The 22,682-nt window shown below is 40.7% G+C and overlaps 1 protein-coding gene and 1 long non-coding RNA gene across 2 annotated transcripts in view; one reads left to right on the top strand and one right to left on the bottom strand.

Annotated features, from left to right (window-relative positions):
* TENM4 (teneurin transmembrane protein 4) overlaps positions 1-22,682 on the top strand; it is a 364,557-nt gene that overhangs the window by 238,397 nt on the left and 103,478 nt on the right. Inside the window, 3 exon segments of the mRNA XM_088534989.1 lie at positions 8,188-8,373; positions 14,755-14,781; positions 22,439-22,585. Of these exon segments, the coding sequence (XP_088391115.1) occupies positions 8,188-8,373; positions 14,755-14,781; positions 22,439-22,585 (360 nt within the window).
* Positions 1-22,682, bottom strand: part of LOC148592420 (uncharacterized) — a 381,317-nt gene that overhangs the window by 26,491 nt on the left and 332,144 nt on the right. The window lies entirely within an intron of this gene.

The raw sequence follows: 22,682 nt of genomic DNA on the forward strand, positions 1-22,682 counted from the left end.
AATAAAGTTCAGAATAATAAATAAAGAGAATATTGACAGGAGTACAAAAGTAAATCACAGCTATAGAGGAGAAGCTTTAGACACAATGTGATCGTCAGCCCCTAACAATCAAGGAAGAAAATAGGATATAAACATTGTAGAAAGCAGAGGTTTATAAAAGGCAGCTGACCAGTTTAATGAAATTTCATCTGGTGAGGTTAGAGCATTTCAGATAGGAGCTGAAAAACATGCAAATAGGAAGGCAGCTGAAGTTGTACTTAGATATGTGATACTTTTTTTTTTTAGCAGACAACTCATTGGTACCTCAATACATCAGGTAGCTGCATAGACTGGATAAGAGCTTTGCTCTGCTAGCATGAGGATTGCTAAGGACTGGCCCTGTTTTAGCTGTTACTTTTTCTAGGGAGAGAGAGTCCTACAGTGCAAGGTGTTGTATATTTACAGGCTAAGAAAGAGGTTCAAACTCAGAGGACAGACAAATATCACTCAAAAGAAATTAATGCATCCAATCCAGCTCTTAGTTTAGAGAGTTACAGTTATGGGACAGATCTCGATCTGTTCAAGGGGGACGCGACTCTGTGGACCTCTCAGCTCCACATTAGGCAGTTTAGAGCTTTCTAGATTCCTGCTTTGAGTGCCAAGAGATAGGTGACTCCTAGAAGGGGATTTGCAGAAGTCATTCGGTAAACACAAAGCTGCTTATGCAAGGAAGGAGCTAGCTGCCATGAGGAAGATGGAGAGAAAGGGCTGAAGTGGGGTTAATCTTTTGTGTCTAGCAAGGGGCCAGAGAATGGTCCCAAAAGGCTTAGGATTTCAAGCCAAACTATCCAAACAGATAGACAGATAGACAGCTACGCTGCTTCAATCACTAAATCTGTGTTCCGGGAGTAAAATCTCTGTCCTCTCCATGCATGTGTTTATGCTTCCCTCTGCACTGAAGCTGTGCATCCCCCCTTCTGCAGAGCCTGGCAAGGACCAGCATCCAGGCTGAGCAGGGTCTCCTGGTTAGGGTCACACCATAATGCAGGACATGCAGATCCTCTGAGATACTCCCTCAGGACATGGCAGGCTACATTTCAGATGTCCTGAGTCACAATTCAAAACTGCCCCTGAATGTCAGTGTTCGTCGTGATGAGGGATGATTGCAGAGATGACGGATTCATTTTCCATCTCTGCTTTTACCAGGAGAGCATCTTTTATCTAGCTTCCTTCATCTGTGGAAAGCAAAGAAATAATTGCTACCTGACAGGTGTATTCAGTCTGCTTACGTATGTAAAATTCACTGAGATCCTTGAATGAAGTGGAAAATACGTCTTTAGTACCCGCAGTTTAATTATATAAGTAAACGATTCTATATTTATTGACATAAACAATATTTTTTACTTACATATTAGTATTACTTACATAACATAAATATTTCTGTTAGTAAACAGCTTGTTTGTATAAAGGTGTCAATTTCGATGGAATTTGCTTGCACGTGATCTCAATCTGTGACATTATCACAAATTGCACAACTCTTCTGCAGTAGTCACTGGAATGGGATGATTTCAAAGGATTTAGTGTTACAGCCTCCATAGGGATGTGGCAAGGGCACAGATTTCAGCCCTTTCCTTTTTGGCTTTGTCTTGTTTGAGTTTCGAACCCTTCTTATATCATTTAAAGAGTTCATATGTCACTACAGAGCTATCAAATCACATAAACGAGAGTTTCCTTACACTGAAAAATGTGTTTCGACATTAAACATATATTTAACGCTCCGCTGCTATCTAAATCATGCTGATTATGCACCTTTGTGTTCTTTTTTCATCCAAATCTCTTATCATACACTTTTCCCAGAAACACCCGATAACCACCTCTCTAAAGCAAATGCATGTTGTGAAAACAAGGCTTAGCTCTTTACCAAACGTAACCATTTAGTTCTGTGTGATGCCTCCCTCCTGTGCTATATTTCTGGAAAAATCTTTCTGATACTGGAAATTGGTTAAGATGAACCAACTTGACACTGGAAAAATCCCAGTTAAAGCAGATTTTTAATTATTAAATTTTCCATTAGTATGTGGAAGGTCAGTGAAAGTGACCCAGTTTTCAGGAAGCTCTGGGCAATTTCACCTGATCTTATATTTTAACACTAAATCCATATTTATTAAAGGGTTTAGCAGGCAGGTCAGAGGTAGCTACATCTCTGATTCTGCATCACATGAATGCAGAAGAAAAATTTTCATCTGCATTGCTCTTCTCTAAGGTGAAAAGCTTTAAAATGTTGTCAAGCCAATTTGACAATATGGTGGGGAGAGGGGCAGGAGTAAACAATAAAAATGAATTTGTAATAAATTAAGCACAAATTTGACATCATTATCCCTCTTTCCCAGCTGAATTCTTTAATATAATATGAAAATAACATGAAATTCTGGATTATGCCACATCCTGTGTTGGAAGCTGCCTTGTCTGTTACATCAATTAGAAAAGGTCGGGAACAAAGCATTACACTGGTAGCTAGTGTTTGATAGGCTTCTTTTTTCCACTTTCCTTCTGAAGTATCAAAAGCAAGATTGCAGACTTTTTCTTCTTAAGGGGACAGATTTGGGTCAGTTTTTAGCAGGATGTGCAAAAAAAGGAAAAAAATCTGGTACAAGGTTTTTTATTTGTATGAGTAATTGCTTTAGTATTCTTGCTTCTGAAGTGCTGTTAATGGAGTGTGACCTTGTTACACCTGGCACTGTGCAAACGCAGAATAATAATAAAAAAAAAGACAGTTGCTGCTTCAGATAGATGAGATGCTTAAGGATAAAGCAAACAACTACAGATAGAGCCATGCTGATGGAGGTAGAGTAAAATTGCAGTGCAACAAGCAGAAGTTAAGGCACATCTGCAGCCACTGTCAAGATTTTGCTCTGTTTCATGATGGATTTAAGCTTTCTAGGAGAACCTCATATATGTGGTTTTACAGACCAGAGGAAATCTTTTCCCAGCTCATAAGGGGGATTTTGTCTGAACTCCCCTTGAAGATGGATGACATCCATGTCTCTTTCTTAGATTATTTGCATGAAAAATAATGGGAAGCCTATTAGAATGAGGGGGCATCGGTGTGCGCATTTCTTTGCCGTCCCTGAATGGCAGAGTTGGCATGGAGAGGTTGCAGCTTTTCTAAGGATGTGTCTCTGATGCCTCCGAGATGCTCTGGGTGAATCAACCAAACCACAACAGTGCCTTGACCTCACTCCATTTCAGAAGTTGTCCATGTAAGAGGATTTGGGTGAATTGTCCTCTGGAGCTACCTATCTTTTGTCCTTGATACGTAGAGAGCAGTTAGGTTCAATAAACTACCTCAGGTAAGAGCCTGCAATAAGATGGGGTGGAATCCAGCCAGTGGAAGGCACCAAATCTAGATGACCAAATGATCCAAACCCCCATGGCAAAATATCAATTAACATGATTCCTTAAATAAAACTCTGCATCCATGTCATGGAGCAAAGTACAGGGTATTACTAATTATCCAGGTATTTTCCACAGAGATATATGAACTGATTGTTCCTTTTGAAGACAGTGAAACTCATATCCATGCTTAGAATTTGTTAGAGTTTGCAAAACTCCAGATTTGGTCAGAAGATCCCCTTCCTTCGAGGAACTACAGGCAGCTTTGAGAGTTAGATGCCAAGAGGAAGTAAAACACAATGCACCTTTGGGAGAGGGTAGGGAATGGCTAAGCTATTCATACGAACAGTAGAAGAGATTAAAGATGAAAGAAAATATTTAGCCACCTTTTGGGAACAGCTGATGTGAAAATATTTAACCAGCAGTGCTTTTGTGCACAACCACAGTGTTCTAACGGAGCTTAAATAAGCAGGAACAATATAATGCAGCTGGCCAGGGTGTGAATACTCTAAGAGGAGAATTAAAAGCTTTTCTTCCCCTAATTTAAGCCTCAGATGTTAGCTAATCATGTTATCTAATTTTAGCAACAGAAATAGAAAATGTAAAAAAAAAAAAAAAAAAAGGAAGAAACTTCTATTAAGAACAGAGATGGCAAATTCTATCACTGGGTCTGAACAAGGAGGTAAAGAGTCACCTGCCTTCTTCCATAAACCAGCCCTAGGAGCATTGAGAAGAGCTGTCTTTAAATGCATACCTTTTGATTATTTCTTTGATTGCCACCGTAAAGGTAAAGGCCACTCTGGCTATTTAATCATCCATTAGAAATGGGAGTGTTAAAGAGTGCTCTGTTATAAAGGGACCAAGGCATGGAGCAGGATGTGGAAGTTGTATGGTTCTACCCTTAAAATGGCAGCCAAAATGGAAGGTTTCTTTTGGAGAATGCCTGGTTCCTTGTCAGAAGTAGTTAGACTACATTTAAGGAGACTGTCTTCAGTAGTTTGCTTCGCAGGTGTTTTTCACAGCTGAGATTCATTGTTACAGCTTGTGGGGCCTGCAAATCTAAACCCCTTTTTATATTCACTGTGTAGGATTATATGTCCATAACCTGGAGATTGCATTTCCTTGCCTGGGTGGTGGTGTGGCTGGGTCCCAGATGCGTGGGAGAGGGAACTCGGAAATGCTCCCGGTGTCCTAGCCCTGCATCGCTGTGAGATCTGTTTGGTTTTGGTCGCAGTCCCTGGGCTGTGTGTGCAAAATGGCTCCTTGGCAGTACCTCATCTGAGAAACATTTCAGTGAAAATGCAAATGTTCCAGTGGGTTTTCCATCCGTTTTCATAGGAATCACTTTACAGAGATTTTTGCCTTTCAAAAAGAGCCTTTTTCTCGTTACCTTTTTTAATGTCACTCTGTTATCCTAGTTTGACACCTTTCAGGAACTCCAAGAAGGCTTCTGAGCATCACTCAAAATAGCTTCCTTTTGTCCCTGATTTTATTTCAGCGCTACCAATCTGTAGAAATCTGACCTATTATGAGTTGTCATTTACTTGTCTGATAGATACAGCTCAAGACTGAATATCAGAATATGTGGGATCTCTTTCTCTGTGTGTCACGGAGTTCACATATATACCTCTCAGCCCACCACTTTATTTCTGAGTGCCTTATTTACTTTATCTGTGAAAATGGGAGTCAAATCTAATGTCAAAAAATAACCGATAGTATTTAGACAAACTCTTTGAGATCCTCATACTGAAGATAAAATATTAAGTAGATAAAGCCTTAAGCTATTCATAATCAGATTGCAGTCACAAGGGCACAGTCCTCCAGGATGTTAATTGCCTTCCATCGCTGGGGATGCTCCATCTCTTTGGAATTTCAGAGCTTCACAGTCCCTTGCGTGGAGTTCTTCTGCAGTGCACATCACAGGGCTTGAGGATATTGGTGGGATTCCCACTGTAAAGATGGGCCCTGTGGGTCAAAGCTTGGGAATGGGAGACAGTGAAGATGAGAAGTCATGGGCATGTTCTCTGGATTGCCTGGTGGATAGGGAGCACACAAATATGTGCATTTTAGTTTAGTGAAGGGTAAATTTCAATGTGTATGAATAAAGAAGGTGGACCAGGAACCAGAAGAGTTGTTGTCCAACCCTATAGTAGTCCTATGGAAAAGACTACTGAAAACTGCGTAGACTCAAATACCATCAGTCTCAGGCTTTGTACTCTCAAGGCATTTATTCCTAGTTGGGTGAAAGCTCAGAACCATAGATGTAGGTTTCTGTGTGTGTGTGTTTATCCTCACCCAGACTTTGTTACTCCTCCGTTAGCTGACTCGTGCATCCAGCGTGTTTACGTGGCCTCCTGAGCAGCCCACGCTTCTGGCAGCTAGAGAGAGGGGCAGAAAAAACACGTTGCTGGTTCCAGCCCGGGCTGGAACCACAGAACAGTCCTGCAGCACCAGTCAGTTACTTGCCCTGTGCCTTATGTTCACAGCAAGCACTGCAGTATGATACTACCTCCCTCACATCTAGGAACTGTGAAAGTCCCTTTCTTACAGCAGATGCAAAGACTCCTGAAAGCAACTCCAGAGTCCTTCCTCAGGCATGTCTTCAGCATTTCATGGTCTAACTTCTACTGACTTCCAATAAGGTTTACATAAGAATTTTGTTATATTTAGGTAGCAGGTGGTATGTGCAGAGATACTGTCTCACTTCCATGGTTTAAGCACCCGAGATGCCCAAATATTGTTACGAATTCAGATCTAAATGGGACAGAGAAGTTCCTGAGTGTCTTAAGAGCATCTCAGTCTCAAAGATCCTTTATTTGGAGACCTAGATATATAGAATGTGCAGAACATTTGGAGACATCTGAGCGATTGAAGCAAAAGGAATCAGAGTGGAAAATGTTCCACGACACTGAGATGCAGCAGCAGGAACTAGATATTGTTCTCATGTTGCACTTCAAAAATGAGGCATGTTCTAGAAGTGCAAACCATTGCTGTTATCATAGCTACCGCTGTCTGAAGAACTGTGTAAATCCTGGGAAAGGTCCATTTCAGCATAAGGAACTGGAGACCTTGCAGCTCTCTCCAATGGCCCAGAGCAAAACCTCCCTCCTGGAATCAGAGTGGATGTCCTGGCCCTGCCGCAGGAGGGTGTCAAAGCCTCTCAACAGCCAGTTTTCCTGTTGCCAGCAGTATTAATTAGGAAAATGCCAAAGCAAACTTCAATAAGGCTGAGTTTTAGTCAGGTGTGATGTTAATGCAGGCTGAGTAGTTTGGAATTTTTTATGTGCAGCCAGTGACCCAAAGTAAATCTCTTGTATAATACCAGTCTCCCCCAGCACCACCCGCCAAGCCTTTAGGCCTGAATTCTGCTCTTAATATGCTCAAAGGCACAAAGAGAGACCCTGGAGGTCTGCTGCTACAGACGGCATCAGCGATATTTGTTCTTTTGGGGGAATATCTGGGAAAACAAGCTCTGCAGATACCCTAGTTATCCCTTTCTGGGCCTTGAGCCCAGGCCTGCTTGGGCAGGGACGCTTCTGTTCGCATCTTCTCTCCGTACTCCCCAAAGGCAACTGTGTCCCCAGTCTCTGAAACCTATAAAATGGCTCAGTCAAGCAGAGTGCGTAAGTGCAAAACCTTTGGGAAAGCTTGACCCAATTTAGATGCACGAGGCAAAGTAGGAGGGGAGGGAGAAGACCTGATAGTCCAAAATGAAGCCTGAGTTGCCGCTATGATTGAAAAGGGGAGAATGCTATTGTGACCTGTTAAATTGGAAGTGAGCTGAGGGGTGATGGGCCCGAAGAAGCAAAAACGTGTGCAATTCATTTAATTTGTGATACAACACCACTTTAGAATTTATTTTTATTTTTTTGCATAGAAATTACCCCATGGTAATGGCAGAAAGAGGCACTTTAACGCCTGATTTGTTGGCACCTGTTCTCCACCAGTTCTCAGTTTTTCCAGATAAATTCAGTGCAGATGGAAGTCTCCCAAATTCATGCCAAGGGTATGTCACTTTTTAGCCAAAAGTCTGTTGCTGGGCCAAAATATTGCACATATGCGTGTCATGATGCTCACTGAGGTTCACGGGGGCTGGAGAAGACCAGCACCTCTGGAAAGTCAATGTCCTTTAGCCCTTCTCCTGCTGGGAGGTAAGTGCCCAAATACCCCCTGCTTCCATTAACTCCAATAAAACTTGGGAACAAGCACCATCCTACAAACTGCAGCTCATATAGCTCACCAGCATTCCTGAAAAGGGATTTTTGACAGCGTGGTAGGAGAACAGAAGTATAGCAGATGCCCAGACACAACTGAACTAGAAATATTATTGATTAATTTTAAACAGAGAAGGAGGGATTTAATGAATCCCATTCCCAGAACCATGGGTTAAAAAGTCATAAACAGACTTTGCCAGCTCTTAACTTTATCGTCGGTGGTTTAGCAGTCTGTTGTTTTCTCACTTAACCAGATTTTAATTAAATGTGACTTTTGTTCTGCTTATTGGAAGAGCCTTTCCCTTTGGATTTGGCCATCACAAAAGCTTGAGGAGTGCAAGGGAGCTGGAAAGCAAATAGGAGGATCAATCACAGCAGACCTCTGCCATCCGTGTCCCTCTCTTTTTTTGTAATATACTTATTAGATTCTTATTGTCAGAAAGGATTAGTGTTATGAGCTCCAGGAATTCCTTTCATTGCCCCGTGAGGCGAGGTAGTGAAGTGTGGCTGCTTTTCTTACCAATAACGTTTTGGATTTCCCCCCATCTCTCCCTTCTCTCCACCCATCTCCCCTCCTCTCTTTTCTTCTCCTCTCCCACAGAGATTTGTGCAGCCGACTGCGGAGGACACGGCGTTTGTGTGGGAGGCACCTGCCGCTGCGAGGAGGGATGGATGGGCACGGCCTGTGATCAGCGAGCGTGTCACCCGCGCTGCAACGAGCACGGGACGTGCCGGGATGGCAAGTGTGAATGCAGCCCGGGGTGGAACGGAGAGCACTGCACTATTGGTAGGGAGAAAAAAAAAAAAAAAAGACTACTTTTAAAAGAATAATTGATGGTCAGGGAGGAGAAAAGGCGCATGCTTAATTGAATATGTGTGACTTAGTGTAGCATGAGCACCTTTGTTCTTGGATTTCAAGTTCTGACATCATACATTTTCATGTGGGAACAAGACAAAATGTCCTTTCATTTGGTGATGACGTGGCTATATATATATTTTTATTACAAGATGTGAGGTACACCTATGTGTGTGTTTTATCTCATAAGGACAAGCTGCCCAACAGCAGCTAGATACTTTGAAAAACATTCCACTTTCCCTCTCCCCAAAGGTCTTGCTAAGGCCTTCAAGTCCTCCTTTTACTGCACCAACAGCTTTTCCAGAAACACGCATCTGATTTTAAAGTTTTCTTCCACTTAATTTGCTCCATTATTTGCACTGCCTCTTTGCTTGCTAGTAAAAGGAAACTTCAGTTAGAAAACTTCTGGCTGACATTTGACTCTATCTTGTTTATCCCTTGCCTGCTCTTTTGCCTTTCTAAGATGTTCATTTTTCTCTCCTTGGTTCTGTATTACTCATGCACCTGGCACTTACCTTGGACTCCTGGTGTCATTTCTATTATTATTATTATTATTAAGATGCCAACGATATGCTGAATTTATGCAAAGAGGTGCAAAACCCATTTTAAGAAAGTTGCAGTCTTATTAATGACCTGGCTTGGGTTTACCTTTCTTTTTCATCTCACTTAACTCCATCGAATACTTTGACTTCCTTTTTTTTTTTTTTTTCTTCTAACAACTGCCCTGTATTCCAATGCTTTAATTCCTGTTCTATGATCATTCTGTAAAACCAGCAGCATTAATAACCTCCAGATACCACTTATGCATTAACAGGAAGCTAAATTAGTGGATCTGGTTCTGCTCTAAGGAATGCCTGTGTAGACCTGAAAAAAAATCAGTTGACTTGAGAAGAGTCAGTCTGGAGTGAGAACTCTCCTCCAGGCATTTTGTTTTAATCAGCTTCTTTCAAAAGAGACAAAAATGTACCTCTGCATTGCTCTCATTGTGCAGTAATACATACAAATCACACTGTGTCAAAATTAGGTGCTAATAATACCTGAGTAGAGGTCTGCATGTTTATTGCTGTGAATTATCAACTTGGTTAAACATGTAGACATCCACTTTTTTTGTCTGAGCTCCAGGTAGGTTTGTACACACAAAGACATGCAGGAAATGAAGCCTGATCACAATATTTTAATTCCAACATTAGGGTAATGGCACAAACCATATCTGTGGCTCAATTCTACTTATCATTTATTTATGCTAATGTCACCCTACCACATTATGGTCTCCCCATGCATCCCTTAATGAAAAATATCTAGCTCTAAATACTTCCTGTCTCATTAGACATTGCATTCTGCTTTCTCTTCTCTTTTCCTAGCAGCTTTCATTTCTTTTCATGAACAAGGGCTAAAAAAACCCCTCTCTTAAATTACATTACAATGAAATGAGAACAGTCCTGTGTTAATTGGAATGCTGTGTTTTTGTAATATTATTTTATAGCCTCATATTCAAGCACTTTGGTTTGAAAAGCAACACAGATTCATAGAAGAGTTTTAAGAAGAAAAAATATTAAGCAAAAGGCTTAATCAAGGGGACAAATTTAGGTAAAAGTCATTTATGTTCACAAGAGCCTAGTTCGAACCTTCAGTGCCATTTTATTACTTCTGATGCAAAACAAAAATGCTACTAGTTCAGCATATGATATTTGAACACATAGCTGATATGCCCTACTTGTTTCTGAACAGCAAACTTTTGTCTTTCCTTATAATTAAAGTTAGCCTGTTACCTGTGGTATTCCTCACTTAAGTATAGTGAATCCATGCCAACGTGGGGAAGGCAGGCACTGCAATGCAGTCAGCATCAGGATTTTAATGGTGCACACCATCATTTTGTAGGGTACTGCCTTCCTATTGCAATACTGTAATGGTTCAGGAATAATTCTTTAATACTTAGAGTGCTGGAGCAATTCTGTTTCTTTTCACTTCCCCCTCCTCATCTTCTTGCATGATGACTGAGCAACAAATTTGCACATAGTCCCATGCCTCTGAAGCTGCAAACCATATTTCCTGCAGAATATTTCATTGATAAATGTGTAGAATGTAAAAGAGATTTGGCAAAGTCATAAATATCCCAGAAAATTGAATAGCTTGAGAAGGAGTAATAAGCTAGTAATATTGGCACAGATGAAAGGACATTGACTTGGAATTACATTTAAGTATGTGGAAAGCATTCCCCTTGTCCTTGTGTAATTTCCCTGCATGGCAGCTTGTTCTGTTGACAGTAATTCCTTATATGTCTGTGTCATGGCCTGGTTTGCTTTAGCACTGACAAGCATACAACCCCATTGCTTAAGTGATGCTTTAACAATATTGCCGTGTGTGCAGGTAACATGGGTAGCAATGGATGATACAAGTAAAGGGCACTTCCATTTCCTGTTGAGCATGTCTGAGAGTAAGAAATCCTATTGTTTTTTAGGTCATGGGAGGCTCTTTCTTGCGATGTACAAAGGAACTCTGATCCCTGTGGATTAATTTTGTTTGCTCATACAAAGAGTTACATTACCAAGTATACTAGCTTGATTGCTCATATTCAGAGATTTCATTAGAGGAACCTCCGTTAATTCCCAACCAGGAAATTGATGCAGACGCTTGCATTCATCATCCTAATTCAGCAGACTCAGTGCATCCAGGCAAGAGAGTAGAACAGAAAGCTGATTATATAACTGCAGGAATCCTGAAACCCAGCAGAATGGTTCAGTCTATTTGCTCTAGTTTCCTAAAGGAAAAACAAAACAAAACTCCCACATATACATAAAAATGACAACAGCCACAATGCAGGTTTATATGATGGGCTCTATAGTGTATTCCAAACTTGGCCCCAATTAGAAAATTTGCAAGAATTGAGCTTTCTTCTTTTATGGCCCAAAACACACTCAAAATATCCAGGGAGCACAGTGAGTTTGAAGGTGAAATCAGCCCTCTCAGTGCAGGCTCTGAAAGACCAAATTACAACTCAGCTCTGTTGTAGGCCACTGTATGGGGTTGATGGACAGATGGCACCACAGAAGATGTCCTGGGTGTAATGAATGACTCCAGAAACAGCACAGGGCTCTCGCAGCACAGCCTCACATTTCCTATAGCTCACAGTATGGTCCAGACAGCGTCCCAGGTGCCTCCTGCCTCCAGGATGTGAATGGAAACTTCACTCCACCTAATGGGCCTTGCAAAAAATTTTATCAGATATATGAATCTCTATATATGGTATTTTACTAGCAAACGAATCTCGATGCTTTGGTTCAAATTGGGGTTGTTTAGAAATAGTGGCAGAAAGGGATTTCCTGCATTCATACTTGCAGTGATGCCAGAGATATTTATCATCCTTCAATGGCCAGGACATAAACCTAGAGGTATCACTTGAAGTTTGGTTGCTGCACCTGAATGCTACAGGGTCTCTTGGGCTGCTGCTTAGCTCTCCAAACACACAAGCATTTACCTAGCAGGATTTTCAGAGCACCTCAGTGCCTAATTCCCATTGATCTTTATAAGAGTTACGTGCTTAACTCCTTTAAAAAACCTGGTCCTGGTATGCACGATGATGTGTGTGGTAACCAGTGTCTAGACAGACAGGCAGACAGGCCTTCCCACGTGGGCTCCTGCTTATGGCACAATCAAGCCGTTCTTTGTTTTGCTTAGCAAAACTCTGATTTGGGAGAAATCTACCCTTTAGGTTTGGCTTTCATCAGCGTTCTTGCATAAATAATCACACGTGTTCTGGGTTGCAATCAGGGCCTCTCGCTTTCTGCTCGAGCAGCTGGAATCCAAACAAGGCACGTTGCAGAGGGGCTGTCTTCTCGTTTCCCAGGCTCTCGAACCCATCGCTCGGGTCGTTTCGCTTCCCTAAGCAGCTCGGTCCACCTGCATAAAATAAGGAACCTTGTACGCACCGGTGTGTGGTGAAGGTTCTCACCACCCCCAGCCCAACACACTCGTTATTCAGCTCACCGTAATGCTCGGACATTTCCACTGCAGACTCTAAGCTGTTCTTGATCCATTGCTATCCACCTCACCCAAATGGGATTGGTACCTTTTGGCCACACGGGGCCATGGTTGCAGCATGCAGTGGAAAACGTGCACTTTCTGCTTCGTTCCAGCAAGATTTTGCATCAGATTGAAGATAATCTGGCCATATGTAGTTGATGCCATATTTGACAGTAAATATTAGGCACAGATGAACTTCAAATGCAAACAATCTTTTTTTTTCTTTTTTTCCTGTCTCTGGAGAACAACTCCTTGTGCCTTCACTAGTTCATCAACAAAGGTTCAGCTACTTTCTCTGCTCCTTCAAACTTGGGATATTGCTGAGGTTGTGTGCACTTCATCCCGCGAGGAAGATAAAGATGAAAAGGGTGCTTAGAAAATGAGAAACGAGAGTCTGCTGGGGAAAATGTCCTGCCCAGGAGCCTCTCTCCCACCGCCCTTACTGCTCTCTCCGCTCGGTCTCTCAGTGTGGGCCAAGCGAATTATTCATATAATCCCCCCAGTATGTTTAAGAGAAAACAAATTAACTTGGGCAATCGAAATAAGAGGATTTTTGGATGAAAAACATCTAGGAGATGCTCATACGAATTTCCTCAGGAGCACCTCTGAAGGGACATGGAGCTCAATGCATCTTTGGATACAGAAGAGGACACCTTCGTGAAGTATCTCTTTTTTTTTTTTTTTTTTTTCAGAGCCCCTATGTAGCTCCGTAGCCTGCATATGCTCACAGATTTTCTGAAGGAGTGTCTCTAGATAATAAGATGATATTTTAATACTAGAACCATAATATGTGAACGAGAATTACACAGGTTTAGAGAAGAAAAATCTGTGCTGCCTTGGCCTACAGTCGTGTCCCTGTGTGGAACATTTCCACAAGAGAGCTGGATTATTTTTCAAATAACAAGGTACATATATACCATTGACACATGGTTGACATTGGCAACTGTCTCCACTGTCATCAACTGCAAAGTGACTGCAGCCTGAGCTTGCAGTGGAATTTAAAACCATGCAAGTGGTATCCAAGCTCTGCTTCCTGCATCACTGCTACTACACGGAGGTGGTTAGTTGATCTCATTCACTAGCCTCATAACTGCCTCAAACTCTTGTAGCTCTGGTCCTGCCAGCCCTCTCAGCTTACCTACGATAGTGCTTCGATTCAAGCATTAGGCTCACGAGACAGGGAAAAAAACACTCTTGCAAGGTCGGTGACCTCCCGGGTGGGCAGTCTACATGAACAAACCCGAAACAAAAAATCTCTTCATAAGGGTACAAGTACTGACAGGGAGATTGCAGGGAGCCTGCAAGCTTTACCTGAGCCACGGAAATAACATTTAATAAGATTTGCATGATAATGGAAATCGGAGCAAAGTGCTGGGTGTAAGGAGTGAAGGAGAGAGAAGCCAAGAGTCAGGGCCTCTTATTTAACCTAGATCAGCTAAGATCAGATCTTAGGAGGGAGAGTGCCGACTGCTGGCTGCACTGGCCTCTCCAAAGCAGGACTCCTGGGTCCCGCTTGCATCTTTGCCACCAACTTTCTGATTGACCCCAGAAAATCAAATAGAAGGTGGTTTTCCAAATTAATATTCCATGGGAATTGGGCACATGACTGCTCCTTCTACATCTCTAACCTTCCTCTCTTTGCTTTCGTCCTCCTTGGAATGAGTACATTAGCACTTATCTATCTGGTAGAGCTGCCACGAGGTTAATTTAATATTTGTGAAGCGGTTTGACCTTGGGCTAGAGGATATTGTACAAATGCAATGTGTTACTGTTAAGCAGATCCAGGGTAAAAGCCTCTCTCAGTCTGGTAAGGCCACAGGAGAACTGTGCATTTTTGTTGGGAAAAAACATATAAGACAATCAGGTGAGGTGGAGCACTTTCAAATGACTCTGTTTTCCGTATTGAAAAGACAAGCACTTGGTAAAACAGAGGTAGATTGTAGCAAATGAGCAGAGCCTTACAATAATCTACCACATATATATATTTATAATATATACATATATATATATCTAAACACATACCTAAATATATATATATAAAACTTTCCTGTTTCTCTTCCGGATCCTAATAAGCAAAGATAACTGAATGTTGAAACAGCCTTCTTGAGCTCTTTGACCAAGAAGGGCTGTGCTCCACCCTTCTTCCTTTTTTATCTCTCCTCATAATCAAAATTTTTCTTTTGGTATCACAGCAAACTCTCCTTTGCCTTTCTAGCACCTGCACAGTCTCGTAGTAAGCCGCAATGCACTTATTCAATCCTACCTTAAATGTCCTGTCTTTTATCTCCCAAGCTCACTATCTGGATAAGGTAGTGAAAGGTATGCTCTTCCTTCCTATTTTTTCCTATTGTCTTTGTGTTTTGTTTTGTTTTTTCTTTTAAAAAATGCACCGTGAACATGCTGTGTTGAGGTTGCATCTCTTCCTCATTGTCACCAAAGTGCTCCCTGATGTCTGGAAGGGTGAACTTTCCAGTCATTTCGCTAGGAAAGCCCTCTGTAAGTGCTGTGACCCTGTGTTCATATCGTATCCGTGTTCCTGCCCTTCCCTTTGACCCTGCCCTCCCGTCCAAACCACCTCTCATCCTCACCCCTCCTACCCAGGTAAGGGAAGTCAGAAGGAAAAAGTGCCTGTGAATACAGCAGGTGCCCTATACAGTGATATGTTTTAATTAAATGTGTACAGTCCATTTTGTAACGAGCAGGTGAGTGTACTTTTTGTGTGAAGTCTCCATGTTTCGATCCATGGCTGCTAAGTCTTACATGGGAACTTTGTGTGATATCTATATATATATATATGTAGAAGTGTTACAAGCTCAAAGGCAAAGCCTCTGGTTGTGTAAATCAGCGAATTCTATTGAAATTAGTGATGTTATGTTAACTGACAGTACAAAGAAATTTGACCTTATGCTCCTGTTTGTAAATGTAAAACAAGTCTAGAACGCAGATCTTTTCCTGAGAAGAAATGGAATTGAAGTGTTATGGATTAGAGTTAATCTGATATCTTAAAACATTCACAGTTGTTTCTTAACCAGAGCTGTATGCTAAATTAGTTTCTGATTTTTAAGCAGAAACATCGGTGACAGTTTCTGAATGCATATTACTTTTATAAAAATATTGAAATAGTACACATCTCCTAGATAAATACAGTGATCAGACGATGAATATGATTGAGTTGGACACGAATATTCTTCTACATGGCTGATTTGACACTAGCAATAACACAGTGCTGAATCGACACAGCGTCATGTATTTGCCAGTTAAACAAACCAAAAAAAAAAGTCAGAATAAATCTGTTTTTTTCCATACAATTTACCCTCCCTTTTCAGGTTGTGAGCAATCTGAAACAGCAGCCGTGATAATTTCATGAAGAAGGGCAGATATGCCAAAATATTTGGTTGCTGAATGGTTAAATTGAAGTCTCTAGAGCTCTTAGGGTTTGATGAGAAACTTGATTGTCCTGACTTGACTTCTCTAAATGAGCTTATACTCTAACATCTCTCCTGTTTCCATTGATGCTCATAGCCAGGTTGAGATACAATTGCAAATAGAAAAGAAAATGAATAAGTAAGTATGAATAATAATGAAATGTCCACAATGTAAATAAGGAAACTTTGGAGAGTAATGCAGCAGTAAGTAGCATCTCTCCTTGAACCCCTGCTTATGGACTGACTGTTCAGTGATAGTTAGCTTTCTCTCATTGTTTAGTTAGTAAAACATCCTTTTCTGTATTGAAATTAGGAAGAAAAAATATATCCTTCTTCTTAGGATATCCTTCTTCCCTTAGATCAAGGAAAAAGGACCACTTTTCATATCCTTATGGAGTCACAGTGGTGGCATTCTTAAAAGAACTTGCAGGTCACCATTAGGGAATGCAACCAGAACCTTCTCTTAATGTTCCACATCTCAGTGTTCTGAATTTCAAAAATCCAGGGCTTTCTCCTTTCATTTCAACGTGCATTGGAGAAGGTTGGATCAAAGGGGATCAGATAAGAACCAAGAGCATAGAGGAGATGACAGATCAGCCTGTATAGCTTATGTCCAAGGACATGCAATAGTGATTAGCCTATTCAGTGGCCCATTTTTTTTTTCGTAACCCTTCTTTAGCTATCACTTGTTCTCTGGATAGCCTTTTGACTCACCTTAATACCCAAGAATAAAGGGATGTTATATTTAATGAGTATAGCAAAGTGTAACAAGTTATTCCTAGCAACATGCTAAGAATAAACTATTGCTCAGTGCTTGGCCTCTTTTGGGAAGATTAGCAATATCTGAAATATTAATAGTACATGTTTTTTACTTGACTAAACTGCATAGCATGCGTTTTTTCAGAACTAAATTACTCATGCCATTTTGGCCTTCTTAATTATTAACGTCTTTCTGGTTGAAATCCCTTCCTAGTAATCCTGTCACCCCTTGTCAGGGGAGAGCCTGATTTACTGCCGAGTCTTTCCCACAACTTTACAATAAGCCAGTAAGACAGACAAGATGTAGAATTGTTTCTAAGTTGGAGGGCAAGTTTTAAGAGTAAACTTCAGGATGATTAAACCAAAAAGATCCAACTAGAATTGGAAGGGAGTCTTCAAGGCTAAGTCCTACTTAACAGTGCTAACGCTTAAAATAAAGAGAGATTCATATTATTAAAAAATGTGCTGATTTTAAAGAGAGCTCCCCTGTTTGGATTCCTTTGGAATTGACGATATGTCAGCATAATTAATTTCTATTGTTGGTTATCAAGTCTCACACTAAAGTGAATAAATAACTAAAAACACATTAACTCTTCAGTGAGATATATAAGTTGCTAGTCTGAAATGGAAAGATGCTAAACCATCCATTTGAATACCACGGGAAATGCAGGGTGACTTCATTGCCCACTCCTGAAGTCTGAGGAGCGGTGAGAACCCAAGGTCTAACTGCAGCCAATTCTCTTATTTGTATATCTACAAGAAATGGGAGCTCTGGTGAGAGACTTTTCAATCTTCATCCTTCAGGGACCATTTGATTAGATATTTCTTCATTCCCATTGTCACAAAATATCATGGTGGTAGTTTAAGGACTGAGTATTTTTCAGAACACTCCACCATGCTCTCAAAGCCTGCAGGAGTCAGATAATGCTTTTTGGTCATTCCCTTTTGTCCAGAATTTCTACAAGTCACTTAATGATTATCGTTCTTTTAAGCTGCAAGTGTTTGCATCATCCCATGTTCTACTTATTTCAAACCTATCAGGACTTGTGAGGACAACCACCAGGAAAGACAAGAGAAAGAAACATATTTGTTCTCTGTGGTACTTTGCCATCAGACCTAAGAAAGCCTTACCCTTTAAGTCCAATTTCAAGTGGCAATGAGGCTTAGCTTGAAGAAAATTCCCACTGAATATTGTTTATAATTGGGCTAATTAGAGAAGGCTTTACATGTGCAGATCATTAAGAGCAGATTATTTTACCACCAATCTTAAAATGGTAAGATAATTTCTTACTCTGGAGAAGTTCTTCTTTGATGCTGATATTCTTCTTTAGTTTAGTCAAAATTAGTCATTTTTATAGTGATTTCCTGGTCTGTATTGACCAGGCATGGCAGGCCTGACATTTTCCTGAATGTGTTGCTGTGTCATCATTCTTCAGGAACACTTTCATGTGCTTTAGTTAGAAAATTGCATCAAGGTTTGTTTTGTTTTTCTCCCTCAAAAAGCTCTACTCATGTATTTAATTCTTTGAATCACCAAAATACAATTAACAAACACAAACAGGAATAATGGGTCATAGTGACTCTAGCTACAGAACATCAGAGATGGAAGAATATGATGGTGTAAATCTGTGAAGATTAAGCCATCCTGCTGTGCTGATATTCAGAAGCACTCCAAAAAATGGATGATCTTTTTGCTTTATTCCCCAGGATGGGAAAGGAGAGGATGAAGTTAATTTGTACCATCTTTTTGTCAAGTGCTTTCTAGTGCTCCATTTGTGGAGTGTGGAATAGTATGTGTTCCTATCTCTATACGGTTAATGATGGTCGAGTCTTTACTCAGTGAACCAGCTCATAGGTTTATTTTGCCAGATATGTTGGCCTATCTATTTGCATTCTCTTCTAACATTCTGGAGCTATGCATCCTCTAACAGCTGCTGTTTAATTATTTTGCTTTCTGTTAATGATTTCCTTCCTCATTACTTCTGCACACTGTCTTCTTTGGGCAAAGGAGAGGTATAATTTTCTTCTCACAGCATCAACACTTTGTTGTACCTTGTAATGCAATGGTCAATATCCAAAAACTTGTATGTTCGTGAATCTGTGAAGATGTTATCTTGTTAGGACACAGTTCTACGTGACTTCCTGAAAGAGATTTATTTCTTTAGGAAACAGAGATGGCTGTCTATGGTGAGATTAGGTAAACTTGCTTTCTTCACTTGAAAGATGCCAAAACAACGGATTATGATGTTTGTGATGGGAGTCATCCCACTTCAGGTTATCTACAGTGTAGATGTTTATATTTGAACTTGTCACCCTGGATCTTCTTAATAGTCAAGGAAGAGCAGTAGGCACTTCCAGGATAAAATTTTATGAAATATTCTTTTCTTTCTTTTCTGTCCTTCTGGATGGTGCTTCTCCTGTATCCGTCTACCTACTGAGATGCTTGACTTGGTTTCTCTGGGTCCAGGTAAAGATGATTTGGAGGCAATTATGAAAGTCCGTTAGGATAGACTAAAATACATTTTATATAGACAACAAATTTCACCCAAAATTCAAGGACATAGGAATGAAATGGATTTCCTTGGTTAGAGTCTGGTTAGAGTCTCTGCTTTCAAGGGAACCACACTGTTTAGTATCTTATATGAGTTGGCCAATCTCTCTGAGAAGAACAGTGAGGCTGCTTCTCCTTAATACTCATACTGGAAGCTATTCCAAAACTTTATTCCTTTGATCCTGAGATATTTTTTCTTTCCAGTTTCCAGACAGAATTTATTTATGGTTAGCTTATGTCCATTCTCATGTTCTCATGGCAGGATTATTCTCTTAAGCTTAAATAACTGTTTTACCTTCTCACTGTTTGTCTGCTTCGTGAATGTGTGGAAAACAATCATAGCCTTTTCAGCCTTTTCTGTACCTGAGTGGGCAAATTAAGCCCTTACCAATTTCTTACATAAAGAAGATGTCCCCTTCCTGATTATGTCAGTCAGTTTCTGTCACTCCAGGTTCCACCCTTCCTAAGCTTGGGAGAATAAATCATATACAATACTTCATAAGCTCATTTGTACAGTTATATTATTTTTTCTTATATATGATGAACACTCCTCACATGAATTATTTGAAGATCACTTTCATTTTTTTTCAGTTTTACAGCCAATGATCAAACAGTACAATATCTTTTCTCTTTCAGAATGTTAGAACTTTGCTTTTGAGATCCTCATTCAAAAGTTAAGAAATGAACAATATAATTTTAAGGGAAAAAAAAATTAATTACTCTTTTTCCTCTGAATTTCCATCATGTGAAATGCTGTAGCCCTAACTTAAATGATTTCCAGGGTTTGGATCTGTTCCTACATGACTTGGAACTTTGTCCTTAGCTCCCAGAAAAAGCTTCCAAAATCCAACGTTGAAAGTATCAGTCTCTTTTTTGTTTCCTTCCATTTGCAGAAGAGAAAAGTCTGATTACTGGTATTGAACACTAGCTTCTGGGTTAAAAATACAGTATTATCCAAATCTTCTTTGACTCCTATGCTTCTACCATGTTCTCATCAACTTCTTCAACCAAGCTCCTTTTGACTCCCACTGAACTCCTGACAAGGTCAACATGACTCCACCTTCCTGGCAAGGATTTTCCTGCTCCGCCTTTGAAACTACAGGATAGAACAAATTATTTTAGGATGAGAGACAGAGCTCAACGGATGTACTAGAGCAATGAAAACATGAAATGTGCTCATGGATGACAGAACAGCATCGTGGAACTGAGGCACCAGCTAAACTCTAATAAATCCATGCAGAATATGCACACAGTGAGGTTTCTTGAGAGACTTTTCATCTAGGCAAATTTAGGGAGATTTATGAAGATGAGATAAAAACATCCCTGGTGTCAGGGTTGTCCCACCAAAACAGAATCTATCTGCTCTGAAGTGTAGGTTTACCTAAGTTATTTACTGCTTTATTTTAACAACTAATACATATCCTCTCTCAATCTCTACAACAGCTGAACACTTTTAGCTGATTCTGAAATTAAATAGAGGAAACAAAAAAATAAATTAGCCTCAGCATGGGAAAAAAAAAAAGAAAAAGCTTAAATGGTTAGAAATTTGGCACTGTTGCAAGTACTTGAAGGCAGGATATTAAAATGGGAAATTTCAAGTAGCCCTACGTATAAATAGTACCGGCAGTTCTTTCCACGGTATATAAATACTAATATAAATTTTAAGTACCAAAATATGTTTACCACAGACAGACTACACATTTTAAAGGACTGAAATAACCATGTTTGTAAATGTAAAAGAATATTTAAGATCTTTTTAAAGGATTTTTCCATACCACTATTGTTCCTTATTCCATCTCATTCCTCTAAATATGTAGGAAAACAATTGTAGAAGAAATGTTAAATTCACGATGAAATGTTTATTAGTTAAAAGGCATTTCTGAACCACATTTGCCTAGCACAGGATACATGATGGTGTCGTGTCCTACGCCTGCTGTCTCCCCACTCTTTGCAATGGCTCTTGTGAGATTTAATGAGTCAATCACAGGTTGCAGTAGCACCCACCTTGCAGCACTCTTTACCACTATGTTGTGACTCTTCAAGTCACAATAAACCCGTGGTGTTTGTGCAATTTCATAAACAAACTTGTCGTGCAAAGCCAAGGCTCTTGACAAACTCATATCACACAACAAAGTTTCATGACACACATATAAGCAGAGAGGGCCTCCAGACAGGGATTGAGAAATCAGAATTAAATTTCTGGTTTAACCAATCCTAATGAATGGCCTTGAAAATAATTTTACTGCCTTGTTTCCTAATCTGTAAAATATGGCTGATGTTTCTGACCGCTTCTCTGTAAAGATTTCCAAGCAGTGTAGGTAAAAAGTCCCCTAGACTGTATAAATTAAGCAGCCTTCTTCACCCTCCTACTTACTGTGGAAATTACTCTGCTATTTTGTTTAAAAAAAAAAAAAAGTGAGATGGGAAACTTAGCAGGGGGTCATCAGATAAGAAAATCAAATACTGGTGAGCGGACAGGAAGGATGGGATTATGGGATTCATCTCTGCTTGTTTTAATCACTTATAATAGAAGTGTTTGCCTCTGTGCTAGTCACCCTGGAATCCTTTTCTAGTCAGTAGAGAGAAACGGGCACTTTCAGAGCATGCTTCAGCTCATCAATACAAGCATTAAAATACACAAGGGGACTCGTGCCGTGGGAACGTCTGTTTGCCTCTCTGCTGACTAAAGGGAGAGTTGAAACATCTCCATCACCGGTGGTTGTAACCCGGCAAGATGAATCCCATCCAGACTGAAAAGCAGAGAAATCAAGTGTTCTCCAAACATTTTCTAGCACAGAGAATCCCGTCACTTTCCGGACAGCTTTGCCTGTTTACCAGACTGAGATCATGGAAAACCAGCTGTTTTTCTCAGGCTGTTAGGACCTTTAACCCCATATGAAATGTAGGTAGCCCTAAATCCTCATCTTACAGAGCAAAGGATTTGATACAAACAACAGGACAGTCAAATCATCCTGCCTCCCCAAAGCTCACCCTTTCCTCACCCAACCGGTGAGACCATGCAGTGAGAACCTCCTGGGGAAGCTGGAAGCAGTAACCCATTGAAGGCCACCACCACCATTCTGATGTCCAACTGGGAGAGTTCACTCCAGATGGGGAGACAACAAGTGGGAGTGGAGAAATAAATTGAAAGCAAAAGGGAAAAGCTGTCTCGGTAGCCCCTTTCCAGGATATGTTGCTGGTCTTTGCAGCGCGTTATAACGCGTGGCTGTTTGCCTTGCAGAGGGATGCCCTGGCTTGTGCAACGGCAACGGCAGATGCACCCTGGACATGAACGGCTGGCACTGCGTCTGCCAGCTGGGCTGGCGAGGAGCGGGCTGCGACACCTCCATGGAGACGGCGTGCGGCGACGGGAAGGACAACGACGGAGGTAGGACACGGGCACATGTGGCACGTCAGGCTTCGCGGAGCCGCTGACGCTCGCGCAGCGAACAGTCAGCTGGGCTGGATTCCGCAAGGCAGATTTT

The sequence above is a fragment of the Tinamus guttatus genome, unplaced genomic scaffold (genome assembly GCF_059628265.1).
Source record: "Tinamus guttatus ecotype Peru unplaced genomic scaffold, ASM5962826v1 Tinamus_guttatus_pri_ptg000602l, whole genome shotgun sequence".
In the NCBI taxonomy this organism is placed as follows: domain Eukaryota; kingdom Metazoa; phylum Chordata; class Aves; order Tinamiformes; family Tinamidae; genus Tinamus; species Tinamus guttatus.